Source organism: Lampris incognitus, chromosome 8 (assembly GCF_029633865.1).
Source record: "Lampris incognitus isolate fLamInc1 chromosome 8, fLamInc1.hap2, whole genome shotgun sequence".
Classification (NCBI taxonomy): domain Eukaryota; kingdom Metazoa; phylum Chordata; class Actinopteri; order Lampriformes; family Lampridae; genus Lampris; species Lampris incognitus.
This window is the reverse complement of record NC_079218.1, coordinates 15,117,408-15,139,137: the sequence shown is the minus strand read 5'-3', so window position 1 is coordinate 15,139,137 and position 21,730 is coordinate 15,117,408. Positions and strand designations below refer to the sequence as shown.

General features: G+C 43.4%; 1 protein-coding gene across 1 annotated transcript in view; it reads left to right on the top strand.

The window, feature by feature from the left end:
• The window catches only part of pcdh1a (protocadherin 1a), a 100,135-nt gene extending 79,376 nt beyond the window's left edge, over positions 1–20,759 (top strand). The window contains exon 4 of the mRNA XM_056285329.1: positions 20,389–20,759. Coding sequence (XP_056141304.1) covers positions 20,389–20,759 — 371 coding nt within the window. The remainder of the gene's footprint in view (positions 1–20,388) is intronic.
• The last annotated feature ends 971 nt before the right edge of the window (positions 20,760–21,730 follow it).

The window sequence follows — 21,730 nt, the reverse complement described above, 5'->3', positions numbered from 1 at the left end:
AGAAGAAGAAAAAGATCACACTTTATTTGAAGGGGCGTGCATGACACCGACGTGACCCCCGTCATGAACATGGAGGAATCCTTATGAAAGTTTATGAATGTTGTTATTAAGTGTCATTTGGTCAGTTGCGTAATTTTTAATGGAAAGCTGACATTGTCTGAGATGTCTTTGTTGTAGTGACCCGAGTGGGACCGAGCCGCTCGATTTGATGGATTTCGCACATTTGTAGCTTGAAATCAGACATCTCAAACAGCGTCAGCTTGGCATTAAAAATGGCATGATTGACCGAATGACGCTCAGGGACAACAGTCATAAAGACTCCGTCATGTTCCTGACAGGTGTCAGTCATGTCACGGCTATGACGGTGTCACACAGTTGTATTTTGCATACTGCTATATTTTCCCAGCTTTATCAGCATCACCGTTACATAAATGCGTTGTTGCATACCAGTTCAGAGACGAAGCACCTTCCAAACCAGACTCATCAGTGAAGGGTAAAGAAAAGCACTTCTGTAAAACTCTCACACGGACTCTGTCAGTCCTTTATTCTCTCAAACCATGATTGCAATGGTTTGATTTTGCTTCATCTGATTCCTAAGGTACCTCCGGGCATTTTGTTTCATAACAAAGAGCAGCAATCACTGCTTTTTTCACCCTCATATCCATCATCTGGCCCGACCAGTGAGTCTGCCTGAGTGGAGCAGAGCAGGGCGGCTATGAGTCCCAGCCGAAACCTGGGCCCGCACAACACTGGAAATGTTTGACAGTGTGGTGCCCTGAAAGGCTAATTTTGAGCCACTATGAACCCTTAAAAAGGCTCCGCGCCTGGTATTCCCGCTGTGTCCAGTCCGTCTTGACCGGCGGTGGCTGGTACCTCTAATCAGACGTCAGTACTGGCTGTAATATGAGGGCTGATCAGACAGAAGAAGAAGACTGATCAGACATCAACGAACCAAGCGCAGGTACCAGGGTCTACATACATAAATTCAGTTTATCACAGATGGAGGTATTTTCATGTAGCCGGGTGCCCAGCTTGTGGTCTCTGTGTCCTCCTCTGTGCAGAATCACAGCCATATGGGCTATTGAGAAGGGTGAGATAAAATGGAATAAATGGCATTTGCAAGATAATGAGGTTCTTTAGTAATGCTGTCTGATTTCTCCCCCCCTTAGATGTCTCAGATGATGCATGTAGTCTCATATATTTGTTCTTTTGAACTCCTGTCAGGGATTTTTCTCTTACTTTTCTTCCTTTCAAATCTTGGCATATCAGTATCATCCAGCATAGCAGTATTTTAGCCATTAATGCTTCAGTTCCAGCCCCCCCCCCCCTTTTTTTCCCACGTCACTAAGACCCCACCCGAATGTGTGTTGCATGTGTGAACTGAAATGATGGATGCCCTGCAAATGAAAAAAAGAAGAAGAAGAAGCAGCAGACAAAAGAAAGGCCTGGAGAGAGAGAACAACATAGAGCGGGAGTTTGAGCTCCTGTCAGTTATTTTACCCCTTCTGCATCCCAATATCAGCACACCAGCATTGCAGCCATTGATGCTCAAGGCCCATGCTGTTCTTTAACCTCAGTAAGGACATACCTGTAAACTAAAATCAAATGAGATATGGACGTACAGGGTACAGCCGGGGAAGAAAATTCAAATAATGAGGCCCAGAGAAAAAGAACAACAGACTGAGAGAAAGGACCAAAAGAAGAAAAAAAAAGAAATCACATTGGGCTTGTTCGTCTAGTGGGTGCCAGCTTGGGCTCGTGCCCGGGTGTCGGTGCAGTATGGGGATGCGGGGGTATGGGTTTCCTCAGACAGATGTCGCCTTGTCAGTGTCCCTGCCTGTTAGTACAAGTGAGACCAGTAAAGTGTGCCAGGCTCCATCACCATGGTGGCCTATGCCAGCCTACCCTGGAATGGCCACCCCCCGTGAAGGGACATGTCATGTGACTGGCAGCTCTTTTTTGGCCTGAATGGAAAAAGTGCACTCTCGTGCGTTTAGCCCCCCCCCCCCCCCGCCCCTCGAGGCATGTTACGGGTAATATGCCCATACAGCCGGCACTGCCCACAAGCATTGTGTTGTGCTCAAATCAGCTGCTGATGTTTGTTGCTCCCAATTGTAATTTTATTCCCGAGCAAGTAGGTCAGTGGAAGAGCCTAACTGGAGCAGAATAAAACTCTCTAACCTGGATTAGGCTTTGACACCATGGACAATGATTTACTGTAGAACGGTTTGTCGACCAGCTCGTGGGACAATGCAGCTCCGTTTGAAAGGGAAGTGACGAGGGCGTCGCAGGTCTGAATGTGTCTGGCTCTCCGTCACCCCCGATTCAAATCGGAAAATCTTTTTACACGTCTGCGATCAGCGACAATGCGACTGCATCCCATGCGCTGCTCCTGCCCATCCCCGACATCGTTCCGCACTCCGTAATGTCACAGTTTTAGACAAGACCTTTAGAGAGAGCTATGTGCATTAGCGTGGGAAAGGGGGGGGGCTGCAGCTCCCCCTAGTGGTGGGTGCACACCCCCCCCCCGAAGTAGTGGCAGGTGGCTGTGTAACATCTTAGACCCAACCGTATGCCTAACTTTTCCTAATGTACAAATGCAAAAAAATAAAATGTGCCTTTATTTTAAACAGTGGGCTGGGGCTGCGTGGGATGTACATTTTTAATAATAAAGTGATTAAACACTTTGTTCCAACCAAACCTGCTACACAACACGCACCTTACAAACAAAACACTGACGTCATACTGTAGCGACCTGGGGAGGCGGTCGCCCTGACTGTCGGCGGTTCTGTGCTAGGGGAGCGCAATGGCTGATGGGACTGTTAATGTTACATTTAAAATTGTGTTTTAATGATGTGGGGTCCATGTTGTGGTCATTCTTGTGTTGTTGTTTCAGGGGTTTGACTCAGACTAAGCAGGAGGCCGTTTACTGACTAACCGACCGTAGGACCGTGACCGTGACTGGGGCTGGTGTCACCACTGGGGGGGGGGGGGATCATTACGTCGTTGTCAGTTGTGGTCCGTTCTGGCCAGTGTGAATGAAAGAGCAGTCCCGGGGTCGTGACAGTTGGACGTATCAGACGCCAAACATTGACTATAACACATCAATAACACAACATCGGGTTTATTATTCCTTTATGGTGGATCGGAAATGATCTGATATAGATTCCAGCCACATGTGACATGTAGATGGAGCTAGATTGTGATGCAGTCCCATTATCCCCGGAATCAAAATTCTACCCACTGTGTCCAATTTCATACTACCTTCCCTCTCACATAAAAGCGATTTCCTTTTAGTTTCATCATCTAGTGATGCCTGTCCAGCTGGCTGCAAGACTTTGATAATATCACCGATAACAGCACGTTTTTGACAGAAACTGAAATTTATTTTGGCTGCCTTTCCTGTTATGGTTCAAACCCATGTCAGAAAAAAAGAGAGACTTTTATTTTATTTTGATTTATTTGCTTTGTTGTTATCACCACCCGTGTTATTATATGTGGATTTTAGCCACCGTTCTCTCGGAGAAAGCGAGTGGAATAGTGGAAAACATAAAACAGCGTTCTGTCAATAAAGGCAATTATCATCCATTTGAAACTTTATTAAAGTGTCAGGCTTTAGTCCTCATCAGAGAAAAATGAGGAAGAAAGGAATCATTGGTGATCTTTGAAGTAATTACTATTCTTGAGGCTTTGTTCATGAAAGTCTTTTGCATTCTCTTACAGATCCCAAGTCCCCTGCATTTAAACAGCTACATAAACTAATCATCCTTCATCAGCAAATATATATATATATATATATATATATATATATATATATATATATAGCACTGATAAACCTTATAGGTTATTATTCTGTATTCTTTTGACAACTGCATGCATATAAGTACATATCAGAATCCCCTCATAGTGATTTCAGTGCCATGCTATCACTAAAAATGCCTTGTTTAAACCCTGAGCCTGTCAAGTGTGCCAAGAGAGAAAGACCCAATATCCCTGAGGTAGTTTTCCTGAGCAATTGCCCTTAAAATTTAGATGTGTGCATGCATTATTCTAATAAAAGTGGAAGGCTCTCTGTACATAGACAAAAATTTGGACAAGATAGTGCTTGCTCCTAGCATACCACAGGGACCATGGAAAAGCAAGCTGAAGCTGCAGGTTTGTAGGGGGTATACGATTTATGGGAAATACCCGAGAGTCTGCTTGAGAGTGTGAGTTTAAAAAAAAAAAGAGATACGGAGAATAATTTCTTTATTAGTCTGGCATTGCTGTTGGCTACAGGAGAGACTCCTTTTAGCTGGGTGTCTGGTGGCAGCTCCATGGGATCCTGAGTGGGAACTTTTAGGGTAATCAAGGAGGTAGAAATAGAAAATTGTGCTGGTGCAATGTGGCTCTCAGCGGGCCTTACCTGGCCTCACCCCCTGATGGGGTTTGCAAAGCAAGTGGAGCGCTGTGCCCCGGGAAGGCTGGCAGGGGGCACAGATCCACTGCACCCTCAGTGGGGTCTGCAAGCTTGCTCAAACTGGCATCAGAGAAAGGCCCCGGGGGTCATCTCTCCATCATAGTGTGATGGGAGCTGAGAGCCGCTGAACCTCTCCCTAACTAGTGTTCTGCCCTTCAGTGATGGATGGCACTTGAGGGACTGGAATTGTCTAGGTCTGACATTCACTTCCTTATTTCCAGTTAGCCACAGAGGAATGCAGCCTCTCTGGCTTAAAGCCTTTCTTACATTCAGATGAGGATATTTCAGAATCCACTGCAGTTTAAGGGCCATACAGGCTCAATGAGGAGTATAGCAGCAATGTAGTGGAACAGAAATGTCCCTTCTTCACTCGACAGAAAGTGGTAGTGCAATATATGTTACCATAAAAAGAGTAGTTGTAGAAGTGCTAATAGAATTAATAGTTTATTAATCTCAACAGGGAAACTGCTTCATGACGGACACCATCACTGGCAACATACTGTGTAGTACAAACTCAGATAAGACATGTGGTTTTTTTTCCAATGATGTATTCTGTCTAAAATAAAAAGTAAAATGTCGGGCATGAAACAAATGCCGTTATCTCTCTCACTGAACTACATTGTGGAAGGAGTTTCAAAATTCTGCACAACACATCCTGGAAGTACATGGGTGGGGGTCTCTCTATAAGATGGACAAGAGGTCATCTAACCAGAGATATATAGTCAGTGAGATATACTTAAGCATAGGCCATGTTTAATATTTTTCCCAGTGAGTCTTTTTTTTTTCTTTATAGAGAATTTCTTGGCTCTCTCCTTAGGATCTTTGGCTGGATCATGGATTGTTGACCTTTCCCTTCCGAGGACTTTGAAATTCTGTCAGGCACAAGGGGCACCGAATAAAAAGGCAACTGATGGAGAAAAAGGGGGAGAGGGACAGAGCGCTAGCCTTCATAAGCGCTCTGCAAAGCTACGAGATGGCGATGTGTTGTTGTGGTTCTATCTTTAGGCCTGTATTTATGAAAAGAAAATTGACCAGACACAGCCTCAATTATTAATCATATGTTCTGTCCTGAGTTCTAGCTTTTTTCCGTGCAATGAAAAATCATGTGCTTTGATTTGCTCCCTGTGCTTAGCTTAAGTCTTGTCCAGGAAACTTAAGCCTGGCAGATGTGTTGAGAAGATTAATGTTGACTGTAAGCCATTCAAAGAGTAGTTTTGAAGTTTCCGTCTTTAAAAGTTAGAGGTGCACTTCTCAAAGCATCATAGAGCATCAGTGAAACCAAGTATTTTATAAGAATGCACCACGATGCGTCCGGGTGACGTAGCGGTCTATTCCGTTGCCTACCAACACGGGGGATCCCCAGTTCAAATCCCTGTGTTACCTCCGGCTTGGTCGGGCATCCGTACAGACACAATTGGCCGTGTCTGCGGGTGGGAAGCCGGATGCGGGTATGTGTCCTGGTCGCTGCAGTAGCGCCTCCTCTGGTCGGTCGGGGCTCCTGTTCAGGGAGGAGGGGAAACTTGGCGGGGGGGGATAGCGTGATCCTCCAATGCGCTACGTCCCCCTGGTGAAACCCCTCACTGTCAGGTGAAAAGAAGCGGCTGGCGACTCCCCATGTATCGGAGGAGGCATGTGATAGTCTGCAGCCCTCCTTGGCTCGGCAGAGGGGTTGGAGCAGCGACCGGGACGGCTCGGAAGAGTGGGATGATTGGCCAGGTACAATTGGGGAGAAAAGGGGGAGGGTCTAAAAAAAAAAAAGAAGAAAAATAGAGTGCACCACATTGTCCACTTTCTCAGCGTACTGTCAGTAATGTGGCAGTTTTTCAATTCCAATCAAAAAAATGTCCAACTAAATTGGGTGATAAAGCATTGCTTCTTCCAGGTCATCATCTAATTGTTACACTAGACAAGACGATGTGATGTCACAAGGTTGTTAGAGAATAGACGCGGCCCTACTCTCTAACTTGTGCGGCCCATGCTTACCGAGGGTTGCTTTTCTTTGCAGTGGTCGATAAGTGTGGGCCAATTAGCAAGTGAAGTTAGCGCGGATGAATGAAGCATGACTCACATCACAGACCTTGGAGATCAAAGGCACCGTTAGCAAAGTAATCATCGCTTGATTGAAAGGGAATGAAAAACACTGAATGAATCGGGGAAGATATCTATTTCACTAATGACATCTCAATATGAGCTCCACCGAGCCTGAAAGTGGTACACCGGTATGAAATGTGGAGGATAAGCCAGAGCCGTTAGGAAAAAGGACTTAAGTTATTGGTAATATTAAACTTTTATGCAATATTGCACATCTGCAGCTCTCAAAAAAAAACAAAAACAGTTAATTTCCTTCCTCGAGCGAGGGGTAAGGGCGATGACGGAATAATAAAATCTATATCCTTTGGTGTGATGTGATCAAGCGCTTGTAATCTTCCACGAAACCTTCTATAATTGGTGAAACCGGGCACCTAAACCAATGAAGAATTAATGGATGCCCACGAACCATTTTCCACCCCTCCCTTTGTCGCTGCAGAGGATTATGTTACGGCCTTGCCATCACGGGGAAAAGAAAGCAGCTGTTTTGTCGCTGGATAAAAGCGAATAGCTGAAACGAGAATTCAAGGATGGGCTAAGTGGACGCTCTTAAGAGGCAGGTTGGTGTGTGGGTGATAAAATGCCCACAAGAAAAAGAATGATCCGACTTCAGAAAAGGCCATTAACGTTGGTGTTTCTATGGAAATTGTATCCAAGGAATTCTGAGCACAGCCAGATTACTTGAAAGCGAGCGGGAGAAGTAAAACATTCAAGCTTGTGTTTCTGCAGCGGGCGAAGCAATGGTTTTTCTAACTGCTAGTGAAAGTACATGGTAAAAGTTCACATTGAGCATACAGTCTGAAGGGGAGAGCAGCGAGGGGGAAAAACAAAATTGAAAGAAAATTGACAGTTATTTTTAGCATCCTTTTTTTTTTGTGGCAACTCCGTCGCTATTTTCAGCCACATTATGGTCACCTAATTAAGCGGCTTGCACGCTGTCGAGCAATAAATGTCACAGGGGTAATGGGATCCCACGTTGTTGACACACGCCGCTCTCAAAACTTCTGCAAGGAAGGATGTGAGTGGGTTCGAATACAGTGTTCAGCAATGAGCAGAGTTATATATTCCCAAGTAATCCGCAGTACCAGGCTGTTGTGTTTAAAATTCATTTGATAGAAATTAATGGCAACAAAGAAAACACAACACTCAGTCAATGCGAAAGCCTCCTCGACTCGGGCAGAATTCACAAACCAGCAGGGCAACCGTTTGCGAGGAAAATGGAGGGCTGCACGAGACATTACCTGCGTAATTGCACTAATCTCACTTTCATTCTGCCTCCTATTCTTCTTTCTTTTTTTTTCTTCTCCTGTTTACATGATATGAAAAAGCACACAATTTAAGATTTATTTCTTATAATTTAATTTTAGTGTTTATTAATGCCCTTTGAGTCATTTAGAGAAAGTCCCTGCAGGGCGGTGGTGTGACGGGAAATTCTGAACTGAGGGTTGGGAAACTGCTCTACTGTCGTAATTCAGTGACTACAAATCAAATTTTATAGGCAAATCTTTTTTGCAACTATCAACGGAATAAAACAGATTAGACAGAATACCAATGCCCATTTTTTCCCTTTTTTTTTCCTCCATGAGAGGACCAGAGAGGTCTCTTCAATTTAAACCCAACCCAAGGGCCCTTAAGCCATCTCCACATGCATATTAGGTGACATAGCATACATGGTAGTGCTGTCTTATTTTTTGGGCTGTTGCACAGATGAATGGTTTAGATAGGCAGTATGCCTCTGGGCTAAGCAACTGTCATCAGGGGCAGGTAGGCCAACATGAAGTAGCCCATGTTGTCCTGAATGCTGGATTGATAACGTTCATCAAGGAGGTTATGTACTCCCCTCATTAGTCTGTTTGTCTTGTTGTCTCTCTGTCTACAAGGTATTTCAAAAACTGGCGGATGGATTTCTCACACTACTTTGTGTTCAGGTGGACCTTTGGCAGAGGAGCAATTGATTGGATTTTGGTGGTGAAATTCGGTATAAATTGTGAGGTAACTAACTGTTAACGTACATTTTACAAAGAATGACCTAGAATGACAGAAATGAAAATGGATTCGCAGTCTCCTCAAGTCAAGAAGATGACATCAGACTGCTGTTGCTACAGTTGAGTTCATAATACCAATTCAAACCACTGTAACCATCTTACTGACAGCTACAGTCCACACATTTTCCCCAGGAAATGTACTATTTTATTTGCAGATGCCTTTCATGTTACTGTTTAAGCCTGGCAGAGGTAATAACTAGAAAGCAGGGGTGTCGGATGTTATTGGGGTAAACAGTTCAGCGTTGGAGAGGTTTGAGTTCTGCAAGTGCTCTTGCTGATATTGCAATTGGTATTTTTAATACAAGTTGTTTAATACATCTTGTCAGTTTGTCAGTTGTGGAAAAAATATTATACATTTCATCAATAAGGTTTTTTGTTTTTCGTATGGTTTTGCCAGGGTTCAATTCTTAACACAATAGTATCTAAACCTTGAGCAGATATTTATGATTTTTTTATTGCAAAAAATATGACCATAACTCAAGATGGATTAGTAGTATCAAATTGTTTTTTTCCAGGATTACTTTGTTTTGTTTTTTTTCCCAGGTCTTGAGAATTGCTTCACCTTGAGCTGTTGAAACATTTAATTCACTTTTGAATCGGTAATCTTTGGTCAAGGTTTAATTTGCAACTACCAATTTGTGTTTGGTAGATAAGTTGTTAATTAATTGCCGTCTACATACCACCACAAGCTACTGCTTCAGCGGTGCCAGAAGAACTGTGTGGAGCCATTAGCAGGCAGGGGAACTTGCACTCTGAGGCCCTTTCAATTGTGGCGGGGTTATTTAACTCCTGTAACCTGAAATCTGTGCTAGCAAAATTCTACCAACATGTCACCTGCCCAACCAGAGGCAGCAAGACTCTCGATCACTGTTACTCCACAATCAAGGCAGCTTACAGGTCTATCCCACAACCTCACTTTGGGAAATCTGACCACCTGTCAGTGCTCTCGCTTCCTGCCTACAAGCAGGAAGTGAAGTGCACACAGCCCACAGTGAGAGCAGTACAGTGCTGGACTACAGAACACAAATCCAAACTCCAGGTATGTTTTGAATCAACAGACTGGTCAATCTTTAAGGATTCAGCCTTGAGTTTGGATGAGTATGCTGGTCACTGGCTATGTTGGATTCTGTGTGGATAACTGTATCCTAGTACAGGCTATTCACTCCTACTCCAACCACAAGCCCTGCATTAACAGTGATATTCACATGAGAGAGCGTACCACTCCTTTTAAATCAGGGGACAAGGAAAGCTACACAAATCCAGGTATGACTTACAGAGAGCTATCAAAGCTGCTAAAAGACAATATAGGGACAAACTGGAGAATGACTACAATGGCTGTGACTCGCTGCACTTGCGGATGGGGCTGCAGGCAATTATGGACTACAAATCTAACCCCAGTGTGGTTATAAACACCTCTGCCTGTCTCCCAGATGAACTTAAAACATTATGCCTTCTTTGAAGCTCACAACTTGGACCCAGTGACCGAGACAGCAGCACAGTGCCCACTCTGTGAAGTATAGCAACAGGTGGCAGAGGCTGATGTGAGTAAAGATTTTAAAAGGGTTAAAGCTCGTAAAGCTGCTGGCCCAGAAGGCATCCCTTCCTGTGTCCTCAAGGCATGTTACACTCAAGCTATCTCAGGTTTTTACTGACATTTTTGACCTGTCTCTGTCATTGTGTGTGGTTCCACTGTGTTTTAAGAAAACCATCATTGTGCCTGTACTTAAGAACACACCTGTCTCTTCCCTTAATCAACCTGCTGCTTTGACCACTGTTATTATGAAGTTAAGTCAAGTCAATTTTATTTGTATAGCCCAATATCACAAATTACAAATTTGCCTCAAGGGGCTTTACAGCAACACAACATCCTGTCCTTAGACCCTCACATCCTTATCCGATATTAAAGGTTTTATTTAAAATATAAGCCCTTTAACAGGGGGAAAAATAGGAAGAAACCTCAGGGAGAGCAACAGAGTTTCTCTGTTGTGCCTGGAACAGTGCTTGGAAAGAATGGTTATGTTGTGGGAGTGCAGGAAAGAGGAGACGGAGAGATCGAGTCGAATCAATTCCGTTTACTTGCCACACATAACAACACCGATACAGCACAATCTCTCGTGTCAACCAGCTAACCGCTAGGCTGCTGCAAACATGGCTCCACCCCGGAAACTCTGAGCAGTGCCTACGTCAGCACTCTGAATGTCTGCCTTAAAGGAGCAGCAGCCCCTGGTGAATCTACCCTGAAGTGTGTATCACCACAATGTTATATAAAATGTAACATTCCTGTTACCCTTGAACCATTGCAGTTTGCCTACTATTCCAACAGATATGTAGATGATGCTAACTCAGTTGTTGTTCATACTGCTTTAGTACACCATGAAAACCAAAATACCTATGTCAGAATGCTGTTTATTGATTATATCTCTGCTTTTATGTAGTACAATTGTACCATCCAAACCGGTGTTGAAACTCAGAGGTTTTGGTCTGGGCCACTGTATCTGTAATTGGCTATTTGATTTTCTTTAATGACAGGCCCCAGACTGTGAGAATAGCTAAAATATGCTCATCTACATTAGTTCTTAGGACCGGCATGCCTCAGGGCTGCTGTCTCAGTCCCCTATAGTACAGTCAGTATTACGCACGACTTTGTTGCCAAATATGACAACAGCATCAGTGTTTGGACTAATAAGTGACAGTGATGAGAGGCCTATAGGAGGGAAGTGTCAGATTTAACCATGATAACAACCTCTCTCTTAATGTCAATAAGACAAAAGAAATCATTGTTGACTTTAGAATGATCAGAGAAAATCACATTCCTATTCCCATCAATGGGTCATCTGTTGAAATTGTGGACAGTTTTAGATTTTATTTTTTTGGTTTACACATCACAGATACCCTCACGTGGTCTCTCAACACCAATTGCATCCTCAAGAAGGCACAGCAGAGACTGTATATTCTCAGGGGTCTCAAGAAATTTGGTATGAGTACCAAAACTCTTGTGAACTTTTATCACCGTACCATCAAGAGTGTCTTGACAGGCTGTATCGCTCTGTGGTTTGGCAACCTGACTGCTCAGGACTGCACACTGCTTCTAAGGACTGTAAAGACAGCAGCAAAAATCGTTGGCATGGAACTACCACAACTTCATAATATTTACACCTCTCGCTGCAAAAGGAAAGCCCAAAACAAGGACACCAGCCACCCCGCTCATGTTCTGTTCTTGCTCCTTTCATCTAAAAAAATAACAGAGCATCAAATCACACACCAACCGTCTCAGTAATAGTTTCTTTCCACAGGCAGTCAGGATGCTGAACAGCTGATGCACCCATATGCACCTTACATTGTTGTGTTACCGTGTACCGTTTATTGTGTATATAATGTATGATTTCATTGTGCACATAGCCAATGTAGGTCTGTAGTATTGTTTATTGTTTTGTTTTTTGTTGTTGTTGTTTTTTTCGGGGGGGGGGGATCCTTTGTGTTAATGCAGAGAGAGCCAGAGCTCAAGAATTTCATTGTATTTCAAATACACATGAAAATAAATTTGAACTTGAACCTTAACTTGGAAAAGTATGGCTTACGGCAGGACACGAAGCTGTTCCCCATTAAAGCATATAGCAACACAGCCATAAATTACTGGCAAACAACTCTCCAAAACCACATAGTTCTTCTTAGTACGTTTCTCACCATCCACTTCTTTGGTTTGGGGCTGATTTTGTTTGTAGATGCTTTTCGTGTTGCTATTTGACTGAGCCATAGTAGCAGTTGACATATCACGTTGCATCTCAACTACTCAATGGCAGAATCTGATGCGTGCATGATATGTCAGCGGATGCTAAAGCTTTGTCAAATGTAGTGATACAGGAAGCACTCTTCCAACAAAACAGGTCCAAGACAAACCGGTGCACCGTGAGAGAAGTGACAAGGTGGATACTGTCACCTGTTGAACCTTCTACTGCCAGCTTATCCTGACGTGTGTGCTGCTGGACGGGTCTATAGACACACCAGCCTTTGTCACCAAGTGGCTCACCCACTTAAGAAACCTCTTGTCTTTGGTTGGTTTCCATTAAAGTTTAGGTTCTTTGGTAAAGAAAAAAAATGTATAATCCCATAACCTCTGATTTGAGGACATGCCTTAGTTTTCTTTTTTTCACTACTTAATTAATCCCCGTGGGGAAATTCTTTCTCTGCATTTAACCCATCCTAGCTGTGTAGCTAGGAGCAGTAGGCAGCTGCTGCAGTGCCCGGGGACCAACTCCAGTTCTTCTTCTCGCTGCCTTGGTCAGGGGCGACCACAGACAGGAGTGTTACCCCTAACATGCATGTCTTTATGATGGTGGGAGGAAACCGGAGCGCCCGGAGGAAACCCCGGGGAGAACATGCAAACTCCACACTGGAAGGACCTGGGATGACCCCCCAAGGTTGGACAACCCCGGGGTTCGAACCCAGGAACTTCTTGCTGTGAGGCGGCAGCGCTAACCACTGGGCCACCGTGCCGCCCAGTTTAGTTGTTTTGTCTATGATCACTGTTGATGTTATAGTCTGAATAAAGGAACTAAAGCTTTATCGGCAAATCTTTCTTCTCGTTTCATATAGATTCAGTTGCGAAGCTCCTAAGCCTAAACTAACTCTGATTGGGATTGTGAAAGTGTGTATTTTATATAGTTATGAATTCAACCAAACTCGTACTTTTCATTCCATTACTCTAAGGAGATTGTGCCTACGCTGTGTTTGTGCGCCCATAGTTGCGGAGCGAGCACACATTTTCCTCTCTTACTAATGCACTGCTCTGGAAAAAAAGGAACGCTTTTGGTTGTCGCCTCTTATTGAGGGAAGCTGGTGTAAGTGCTTGAACGATAAGGCGTAACGTGTTGAAGATAAACACATGCAAACCGTGGCCTTTTTTTCCCCCTCAATATGTATTACAACCACATAATATATTCACATCCATTTTAAATAACCAGCGCCGACACTAGTGAACCGAGAAAGATTACTAAGTATTTTAAGTGAACTCACAGTGAAATGTTTCTCCTCTTTCCCCCATTGTTTGTTGGATACCTGGTGGACCAGAACACAATAAACGCCATATATCATTAAAATCATCCACACAATCCCAAATGATAGTATGTCTTCATTCTTCTTATCCCTCTATGTACTCTGTGTCTTTCACATCGGCTCCCCATCGATCATAGCAGTGTGGCAGACAGACTAAAAGCAGGCGGTGGGGTATGGGGAGAGGCAGCATTTGCAATCAAACAGAGAGAAGCAGTGTGAAATCTCAGGAAGAGGCAGCTTCCCCCTTGCCTGTGGGCATGGGATCAGAAGCTGAGGAAGCCTGCCTCAGACACTCAACACCTCCCACTGGCACCCTGATGCAAGTAGCATGCAAACCCACCCCTCACATGTATTTTTCAGCCAGGGGGTTAAGCTCTGCATGAGCCCCTGCTCTGTTACTGTACTGTGTGTGCATGCTTCACCGCTGCAGAGGAGGCGCCCTCAGAAGCAATGCTTAAGTGCATTGCAAATCACAGATATAGTTTGAAGGACGATAGCTGGGATCTGCCTTGTTAAGGATTTAATGTATGTAAAAAAATTAGTGGGTTTTACAATTTCGCCTTCGGCAGGCAGATGGGACTGACTAGGATACGGTGATTCAATATATATAGTGTGAAGAGGGGAAAAAAGAGCATTGTGTCACCACTCTTCAAAACCAAATCACCTCCTGTCTAATGCTATACAGCTCCCTGTTACAGCCACTGGCATAATAGTACCATGGTTTGCCCATCTGTTCTCCATGAGACACCTCAGCTCTGCATCCCAAACTCACAAGACTATGAACTCTAAGGGGTTAGTTCCACACTGTGAGCAGATTTATTCCAGGCATATGTCCAGGACACAACAGGATTGGATGGGTGAAAAATACTTGTTTTCCTTTCTTTCCTAACCAACAGATGCATTTCGATTCATTGTCCGCGGACACCATATATTTGGACCATGTTATCTTAAAAAGCAGGATAGAGGAAGCGACAGTTTTATGATGTGCACGTCTGCCTGTTAGTTACCACTACCTCGGTGTGCATTACGGCTACAGTGGATTAACAGATGATTTATGGCCACAAAAAAAAGTTTGATGCCAAAAGTACATTTGGTAGTTAGGTGTGTGTGTGTGTGTGTGTGTGTGTGTGTGTGTTCATGTTCGTAATAAGATGCTAGCTCTCCTAAAGGTTAATGGTTGCCAGTGATATAAAGTGACATTTGATCAGTGAGACATTATTGTTAGCATCATCAATTTTTTATGGTCTGAAAACATAGAATCTTCTTCAGATTGGAGGAATAATTGTTTTGACATTTCTGAAACTTCAAATAGTAACGAAACCCTAGACCATTTTAGTGAGCTTAGCAACATCCAGAGGTTCAAAGCCATCTTAAGGTTAAATAAATGCCAGGCTGGTCTTGGTACTCTGTGTTTTAAGTGTAGCAGGATAAAACCAGCTGCACATAATAACATTAATAATAAGTCCCAACATTGACGGTACTATCCATAATTGTCCATGCTGGCTCTTTCTGCCTGGCTGTTTAGCTGTCAATGATGAAAGGTGTCCCAGCACACCAAAATCAAACATCTTGGCAGCAGCTAATATCCTGCTATGTTTACACCAGAGTGAATCAAGACCAGCCTGGCATGTTTTTAACCTTAATATGGGTTTTAACATTTAGATGTCAGCAAACTGACTTAAATGGTCAAGGGTTTAGTTTTTCTTTAAGCACAACAGGGCAAGAGTAAAAAAAAAATAATAATAATAATGAAACACCTACCATGGAAATAATTATAAATCATAAGAAGCTAATTTCATTCAAAACTGTATCCCTCTGAACAATTCCATGTCCTTTTTTCCCCTTTAGATCATTTGAACAACAGTATGTCTCAATGTAAATCTAATGCTTGTTCTGAGTCCTCCAAATCATGTTTTTATTTGTCGTCGTTTTTCTTTTTCATTGTTCACATGACACTCAGATCACCTATCCTTGGTCTTTTTGAGGAATTAATTATGCTAGCTGAAGGTTCATACTGTGCATTCAAGTTAGGAACAAGTGACGTTCAACATTCATGACATGTTTAAGAATTTGTGTGGTTAAGAGGGTGTTGTCAATTCATTGTTGGTTTCTGTTGTGAAATTCTCAGGAGAACAAGAGAAATATACAAAAATTTGCTTGTAAGAAGCCTTTTTCCATTCAGTGTCAATTGGAAATGGGAACATTTAAAGTACTTTTTTTTTGCAAACAAAATTATCAAGCCGGGGGACGTCCAGGTAGCATAGCGGTCTATTCCATTGCCTACCAACATGGGGATTGCCGGTTCGAATCCTCGTGTTACCTCCGGCTTGGTCAAGCGTCCCTACAGACACAATTGGCCCTGTCTGCGGGTGGGAAGCCGGATGTGGGTAAGTGTCCTGGTCGCTGCACTAGCACCTCCTCTGGTTGGTCGGGTGCACCTGTTCAGGGGAGAATAGCATGATCCTCCCATGCGCTACGTCCCCTTGGTGAAACTCCTCACTGTCCGGTGAAACGAAGCGGCTGGCGACTTCACGTGTATCGGAGGAGGCATGTGGCAGTCTGCAGCCCTCCCCGGATCAGCAGAGGGGGTGGAGCAGCGACCGGGACGGCTCAGAGAGCAGGGCGAATGGCCAGGTACAACTGGGGAGAAAAAGGGGGAAAATCCCCCCCCAAAAAAGGGGGAAAAATTATCAAGCCTGTGTAACTACTGAATGTGACAATTTAAATTCTGATATAGAAAGGCACTAGCATGCACCAAAAATATAATATCCCCAATTCAAGCAGACAGGCCACACATCTTGATGTACTGTTCCATGCGAGTTCAGTCGTCATCATATTCAGGATATCAGCGACATCCTGTTCATTATATGACCCGATGACTGGTTGTCTGCTACACTCTAGATCTCAGGCTTTGTGGTATTGCCATATTCAGCAATAGACTGAGACTCACACTTCATTCAGTATGAGCCATTCAATGCTTAACGTCTGATACATTATCATTCATTCAGCAACTCCTGCTGCGGTTTACACATTGCAGCTTTTTAAATTCAGATTTGGGGCAGATTCTCTTCAAGTGATAATAAGCGCACCAACAGAATTTTCAACCGTTAGCATCACCTTTTAGCATTTGAATGCTTACTTTTGTGTCATGCCAATTAATGCACGCCAATAATATTTATTGGACCCAAAATCAGCCCCATGAGCCTCATTTGCTTGTGAGATGGTCTAGTGATTATTCCTATTCAGAGGGTCGGTGTGTTACTGTGGTGCTTCCTGCACACGAGCCATTTCCAGCAGCAATGCCAGTGTTTGCTTTGCTGTGCCAGTAACGGCTTTGTAGGCTGTGTTGCAAGAAGTACCAAGGTAGAAAACACCTGTAGCACCTTTTTTTAACACTATTAAAAAAATGTAAATTTTTTAAAATCCACACACAAATTTGCTATGATAGACTGCTATAGCATCATGTGAGGTTTGACTGAACCATGGGGATTTTTTTTTGGAAATGAACACTAAGAGGCAATTTAGCAATACGAAGCATCATTATTTATTTATTTTTAATGACCTTTTGAATTCGCTGTGACAGACTGCTGTAGCATTATGCTAGCTTTATATGCATTTTTTCGTATATTCTTGTGACGCTGAATGGTTTCCATGAAATTCCAAAAAGCACAAAAAGTAAAAAATTCGAAAAGTACATTCTAAAAAGGGTAATATGGAAGCAGTCGAAAAACAAATGTATTAACTTTGAACGGCTGTTTTTACTGCAGTAAACTATTCTGTACTGATGGTATGTGCATATTAAGCCCGAGTCCCAAATTAATTTGTGATTTATCAGCAGAGACATGAAAACTGGTACTGTTTGTTATGATTAAAAGAAATATGTGATTGACAATTCATTTTTTTTTTATGTACACTCATCTTTAACATTAAAACTGCCTTAACCCCTATACATGTAGCCTGTATAGATAGTTACAGCTAAGCTGCTAGCAGTTATGGAGATGTACATGGAGTTGATGGTGATGTGGCTATGCTCAAATTGAGGAGTGTGCTCTTCAGCATCCTCCCAAAACGCTCCTTCTGCAAAATGAGCACCTTTGACAGTTACACGTTCACTGCACTTGAATACTGTGGAGTGACCAGTCCCCAGACCAAGCTGAGAAAATCAAATCCCATGCAACGTTTGTGAGACATTACATACATCTCTTCCTGTTACCGATAATTTCTTGATTCTCCCAATTTGCTCGATATTCTCTGTATCAAGCAGCCGTCGGTTCATTGACGTATTTGTAAAAAGTGTGATTTCAATTAGGCCCGGAGGACACTGCCACTTAGGCGTAATGACATAATTAGACACGAATGAGGCAGGACACTGCTCAACCGGGAATAAAATGCATTTTGTAGCACAAACATCTCGGCTTTCAGGATTACAGGAAAAGAGAGATTAACAGTAACAAAAGATTAGATTAAGCATTGTCCTTTTTCAAATAATAACGAGTTACACACACAATGAGACAATTGTATTCGGATTACTCATGAAAAATGGTGATTTTTGGACATGAGTAAGGGATGTAAAATGAAAAAAGACTTATGGTTAAATGTCAATAAGCAGCTCAAAATCTCAAGCAAACCCGTTCTCTCTATCTTTTGATGGTAGCTGCATTGATGGGCCGGATGCATTTTCTCCAGCAAAGGGGATTTGACATTTTGCAGGACAATTATATTTCCACTGGTGATGAACAAAATATGAATAGTATGTCTAAGACGTTTACTGTCAAGTTAGGTTTTTTTCCTCCTCCTTGCCGGCTGTGAACCCTTGCTGCCCCCTGCAATCCATCATCCATCATGGCTGCGCGATGTGAATGTAACATGTTGCCTCACGTTGTGTGTTTAGCTGTGATTGAGCACTCGGGCCTTCTTTCAAGTTCACACGGTTTTAAACACACTGTCCCGTCGCCAGAGCCGACTCTTCTGATGTGCGTCTCCTACCACGGTGGCACTGTACATCCTCTGTGACATCATGGCGTGCTTTTATTTTCAGAGCTCGGGGTTTGTTTTTACTTTCGGTTGACTCCACAGGTTCTCAGATCAAGAAGAGAAAGCCTAAATCAGGCCTAGTCAACTGGCGGCCCGCGGGCCAAATCCGGCCCGAGGGTTATTTTTTCCGGCCCTTTGATCAATTTTATTAGTATATTAAAAATTATACCGCATTTTCCCGCGAAGAAAATCCCTTTTTGGGCAAGAATGCGCTCCCATTCAATCTCCTCCAATGGGAGACTGCTTTGTCCCGCCCCTAACTGCTCCCGATGCTCCCTACGTGCGCGCCACCAGCTGCCAAGCTAGTGAGTGTGCCGCGCTAACCTGCTTGCTGCTGCTAACTAGCAAACAAAATAACCTCAAAATGTCACTGTCCACTTTGAAAAAGAGGAAAGTTGACAACGAAAATCACCAATTTAATAACAAATGGATAAATGTATGAAATGACTGCCCTATTTTGTATGTTACATAAACACATTGTTAATAAACACCTTTGATACACAGTATTAAGGGTATTTAGTGTTGTTTTTCATGTTCACATGTAAGTGCTAAGATCTGAAAATTACTCTGAAAAAAGTTTGGCCCCCTTACCGTTTACATTTGAATAAGCTGGCCCTCATAAGAAAGTAGTTGACTAGCTCTGGCCTAAATCTTTAAAACTACCTATTGTGCTTTCCGTGACCACAGGAGTAAGAAACACAAATTCGTGGCGTTCCCGTATTATTCCGACTGCATGTCCTCAACAGGTTGGCGACTCAGCGGGTCTGCTGGTTGCGTTCTGCACATTTCCAGCCAACACGTGGAGGATTTCCTCTTGTGCGGTGTTGCTTTAACTCGGAGACAACACTGTTTTTTTTTATGTGTTGTGTTAGAAAATATCTGTGGGGCAAAGGGTAATGATCACAGCCCAGAGATCATTTTCTATAGTGTTGTGATAGCTGGACGAATTAACCACGCTCGTTTTGGAGCTATCTGCTTGTAGATTAAAATGAGGTCACTGGGTTGTAGACCTATTTATTTAATTAGTAACAGTTTGAATGAGAAAGGGGTAATAATGAGTGGCATGGAGCTCGTTTCGGCACTGTCAGTCAGTCATGTAACCCATACGACGGCGGCTCTGACCCACAAATCAATGGCTTTCTTTGAAACAGAAGGTGATATTTCTGTACAGAGGTGCCCGCTAACATGGACGCGTGCATACTTAAACTTTTATGTGGAGGCACTTTAGTCGCGCCATTTATAGGTACTACAGGGAGAATGGTCACATGTAAGCTGTACACAAAAAAGAAAAATCCCATGAATAAAGTGACCATTTTCACAGCGAGTTAGCGTGTCGGTGAGACAACTGTTACCCTCATCAGATGCTTAGGGGGGCTTGTTGGATACCACCGAACATGTACTCAACACACTAACCCCTGAATGTATCGCATCAACTCTCCTGGACCCCACACACACACACACACACACACACACACACACACACACACACACACACACTGTAGTTCTCATTACACGGTGCATAGCAACTGCTTCATAGCAACTGCTGCTGATTGCTTAGCAACAGCTGCAAAGACCTCAAGAACAGGGGAAAAGATTTTTAAGGGGTGTTGCAGATGATGCCAGTTCTATTCACAAACCACATGAAATTCAATTTGATGTTTAGCCCAATCGCCGTCTCTCATAATGTGGTTTTCTCTCCTCTGCCTGTAGATATTCGTTCCCTCCCTGACGTGGCAATGACCGGAAACTGTACACCAGAGTGCAGTGAACTGGGCCACTCAGATGCCTGCTGGATGCCCGGGCATCCTTCGCCTGTACGCAAGGCCAGGAACCCCCCGAAACTCTCTACCTTCGTGCCTTACCAGGAGAGAGGAAGCCTGGGCCGTCTGGCAAACGGAAGCGCCAGGCTGGGCGGAGAGGAGCACCGGTCCCGCCTTCCACCCTCCCGCAGTGCCTATTCCAGCAGTGGTCATGCCCCCAATCAGGACTGCCCCCTGGAGGAGATGCCTCTGAGTGTAGCCTCTGAGTTCCCACCCACCTCCCCTGCTGCCCAAACCCCGAAAAGAGAAATCTATCTGTGAGGCATGCACTCATCCGACTGGTGCACAGATAACGGAGAGACCAACAAACACCCACATCAGAAGGAGAAACTGGCTGTCAGTATAATGAAGCCAATGCCCTTTTTGTAGGTAATAATAGGCTGTGAATTATTTGATCACTGGCATGAACAATTGTTTTTTTTCCTTCCTCTTCATTTCTGCATTAAATTATTCCGTTTATTTATTAGATTATTTATTGTGAATTCCACTAATTAGTTGATGTATTAATATATTTGTACAAATTCTTCAAGAATAGTAGTCAGACAAATACCGGGAAATACAGACAGTAATTGCTACTGATTTAGTTAGAGAAGTCCCAGTTTGTGAAGTGATCTCTTGAATTGGAGAGTTGTAATCAGTGCTCTTGTGCCATCATTAGATATGTCTCAATAGACCACCCGTTAAATTCTAAGAGGCAAAAAAAAACAAAAAAAAACAACCTTTGTTTTAAACAATCACCTAATGAAATGGTCTATCTTAATGTACAGCGCTTGTAAATACATTTGAATGGTGTGTTCTAGATATATTTTTGTGCGGCATATGTCGATGCCTCAGAAATATAGCATATTTGATCTTTTGTTTGCTGCTGCTGTTTAAACTTGATTGAAACCACCTCCAGAAGCGGAGTTAAGATATCGCGGAAGTTTTCAGATCGACTCTCATCTACTTCCCAACAGTTAACGTATACCTTCTCACCCTCAATCATGATAGAAATGGCCTTTACCCATCCCTCCGTGCGTCCCACTGACTTTCAGCACTGTGACCGCTCATTCATCATGGAGACGGCGGACTCGACCGTAGTCCTCCGGAGTCACACTGACTAGCTCCTAACAAGCTGCATCGTACATTATGATTGGCTCCTCTGATTAAAACCTTGTCGCTATCGCTGTTGGTAAGAGGACACGACTCCAAACACCTCCTCTGTAACAATAATCCGATCCGCCCTACCTGTA